Here is a 2697-nt window from a genome sequence, read left to right on the forward strand (position 1 = left end):
ACATGGTGCAAACGGCCCTAAGACATTGCGACGCTTAACACGTTTTGCGAATTCCTTAATGGCATATGAAAATTTAAAAATTTCGCTTTAGGATTTTTTAAAATGCCGGTTTTTTTCTTAAGTACCGTCATATGAGAATTGATCGGTAAATTGGTAACCGGTACAAAAAAACGCTTTAATTTTTTAAAGTTGGTAACCGGTACTAAAACTCCATGGTGTAATGAACTGAAGGTGGCGCATTCCCGAAACCGCTACTTTGGTTTTGCCGACTTTGACGTTTATGGCAATACGTAAACAAACTTTTTGTTTATAAACAAGTGCAAACGTATTGCAAACGTATTGTGTATTTTCTAGTGAAAAATCGAAGTAATTCGTGCGTTCTGAAGTAAAAAACTTTTTATTTGTAATAAAAACTTTATAAAAATGTCGTGTCGTGTGTTGAATTGCAGCAGCCGTAGGGGTAAAGGCCCTAAATGCAGTTTTTTTTTGTTTCCCCGCGACGACGCCTTGGCCAGAAAGTGGGTAGAGTTCTGCCGGCAGGAGAAGCCATACAATTTAGACACCAGCGTAATATGCATGAAGCACTTTACGGATAAGGATTACATGAGTAACTATCATTTATTTTCATTACTTATATATGTCGATATCTAATAAAAGACTTAGGAACTGCTAGTCGACCATCGCTTCGCCGCGACGCCATGCCAACCATTTTTGAGTGGAAAATAGATCCTGCTCCGGTGTGTGAGTCACAAAATGACAGCGTTGAGGAGATCATTGAGCTACAAAATTGCGAAGGTAGCAAATATTATACTATAAATATTATATTATTAATGTCAGTGGTTTATTAGTTGGTTTAAATGAAGGCGATAAAGTATATCGGCCCAGGGACGGTACTCTTGATGCTTCGACGTCACCTATCCGTAACTGTGTTTACTATGATAGTGATCTTCAGGAAGTGGAAGTGTTGAAAGTGGAAGTGTACGTTAATAAGTAACAGATCTTTATGTGTAAATGTAATAATATCTTATATTTCTCTTATTTGAAGTGAGACATTCAAGCGCGAAAATGCACACCTCAAAAAGGAAACCGAAAAGCAGTGCACCGAGCTCGCTACATTGAAGCGGGAGTCCGACCTGCAATTGAAGAGACACGCATGGAAAATGGAGTCACTGCAAAAACGTTTGGATGAAATGGCTGCCCAAATGAAAAATGTGGAAGATGCACTAGCTTCCATCTTCACCAAAGGGCAGATAGCGAAGCTGAAGTCTGGGTCGAAGCGACGAAAATGGGCGGAAGAGGATATTGCGAAGTCAATATCGTTGTATGCTGCCAGTCCTAAAGCATACAGGTTGCTATATAAGCGTACATGATCACCCTGACCAACAGGAATTCAAGTACCGTCTGCGACTATACCTGCTAGGACACAACAAGGGCGTATTATCCGATTCTGCTAATGTAGAAGAGGATGATACGCCTGACATAGAAATCACGCAGCCTCCGCTTACAAGTAATTCAAAATAATTTTTTATCTATTTCATTCGGCTTAAATATAAAAATATATTTTATTAATAATCGCACATATATATTTCACCATATTTACAGGTATTTTGCTGAAAAACTTAAGCTCTAATGCAGAACTGTGGCCGGTTGAAGAAGCGGAATTCGAGGATTTGGAGCTAGACGGACTCGAGCATTTAGCGGGATATATTTGCCACAAGCTGCAGGATGACATTCCCAGCACGTCGTTCAGGAGCAATGACGACCATTCATTCTCCTGGGCGGATCACCTTAATGAGGGTGGGTTATCCCTACCAAGCTCCTCTATGATGGTCCATATGCGAAGTCTTGAGTCAGTCTTTAAGGCATTGAACGAAGATGGCTTTTTCATTACAAATGATTTTGTAAAAACTCACATTGAGCATGCTGCAACAATTCAATGCGACATTAAAGTAAAAAAATTATTTTTCAGGGCAAGAATGTTCTTCAAAATACGAAAATTAAATAAAGAACTCGTTGAAAATGCCCACAAAAGAAAAAGAAAAGCCAAAAAAACTCTGACCTAGATCGATCCATATGGTACCATTATAGAACCGTAAGTATTGCATAAAATACCAAACATGTGGTAAGTTTTGAACTAAAGCGTTTTTAAATTTGTAGAAATTAACCGTTCTTTACTTGCAGCATGAATCAATGTCCGCATTTCACACGCACTGATCTCAGTATTTCAGACTCCTAAAATTAAAATACTTGCATGCTACGTAAGTCCCTAGTTTTAAAAAATCATCAAGCGTCTTTTATACAAATATAAACTTATTTATTTGCAGGCAAGTAATATGATTCATCCAAAGGCCCTTTTCAGGGCCGCCAATTAATTAACAAAGAGATTAAAATTTTATGCTTAGATAAATACATATATACCAATCAACAAGAGGCCCTTTTCAGGGCCGCAATTAAGTTGACAAAGAGATTAAAATTTTATATCCTATATATATTTATGTTCTTAACGTATATATGTATGCATGTATCTTTTTAATAATTGTCATTTAAATTGTATATTTTTTTACTTAGATTTAAAAGCAATTACTTGGTTTTACACATCATTTTGCTTCGTTATAGTTAAACTTAACTAAGCGGATCAATGAAAATATAATATACTGCAAATATATGTATATAATATACTGCAAAATAAAGACTATA

At 36.7% G+C, this 2697-nt stretch overlaps 1 protein-coding gene across 2 annotated transcripts; it reads left to right on the forward strand.

The window, feature by feature from the left end:
• The first annotated feature begins 559 nt into the window (after nt 1-559).
• LOC118754188 lies at nt 560-2368 on the forward strand. 2 transcript variants are annotated; one of them, XM_036489052.1, is made up of 6 exons: nt 560-607; nt 664-795; nt 849-978; nt 1046-1507; nt 1603-2258; nt 2325-2368. In XM_036489052.1, exons 1-4 carry the CDS (start codon nt 577-579, stop codon nt 1368-1370), a joined length of 618 nt encoding a protein of 205 aa, XP_036344945.1. In that variant the 5' UTR covers nt 560-576; the 3' UTR covers nt 1371-1507; nt 1603-2258; nt 2325-2368. The 2 variants fall into 2 exon arrangements, with proteins under 2 accessions (XP_036344945.1, XP_036344946.1); XM_036489053.1 differs by having other exon boundaries at nt 1603-1797; nt 2182-2332.
• Nucleotides 2369-2697: the final 329 nt, after the last annotated feature.

Source organism: Rhagoletis pomonella, unplaced genomic scaffold, assembly GCF_013731165.1.
Source record: "Rhagoletis pomonella isolate Grant_MI unplaced genomic scaffold, Rhpom_1.0 Rhpom_scaffold_03525, whole genome shotgun sequence".
In the NCBI taxonomy this organism is placed as follows: Eukaryota; Metazoa; Arthropoda; class Insecta; order Diptera; family Tephritidae; genus Rhagoletis; species Rhagoletis pomonella.

Coding starts and splice junctions, on each gene's coding strand:
- LOC118754188 (XM_036489052.1), top strand. CDS start 577: ATGAAGCACTTTACGGATAAGGATTACATGA. Junction 608..663: donor TACGGATAAGGATTACATGA/GTAACTATCATT, acceptor TAAAAGACTTAG/GAACTGCTAGTCGACCATCG. Junction 796..848: donor TGAGCTACAAAATTGCGAAG/GTAGCAAATATT, acceptor GTGGTTTATTAG/TTGGTTTAAATGAAGGCGAT.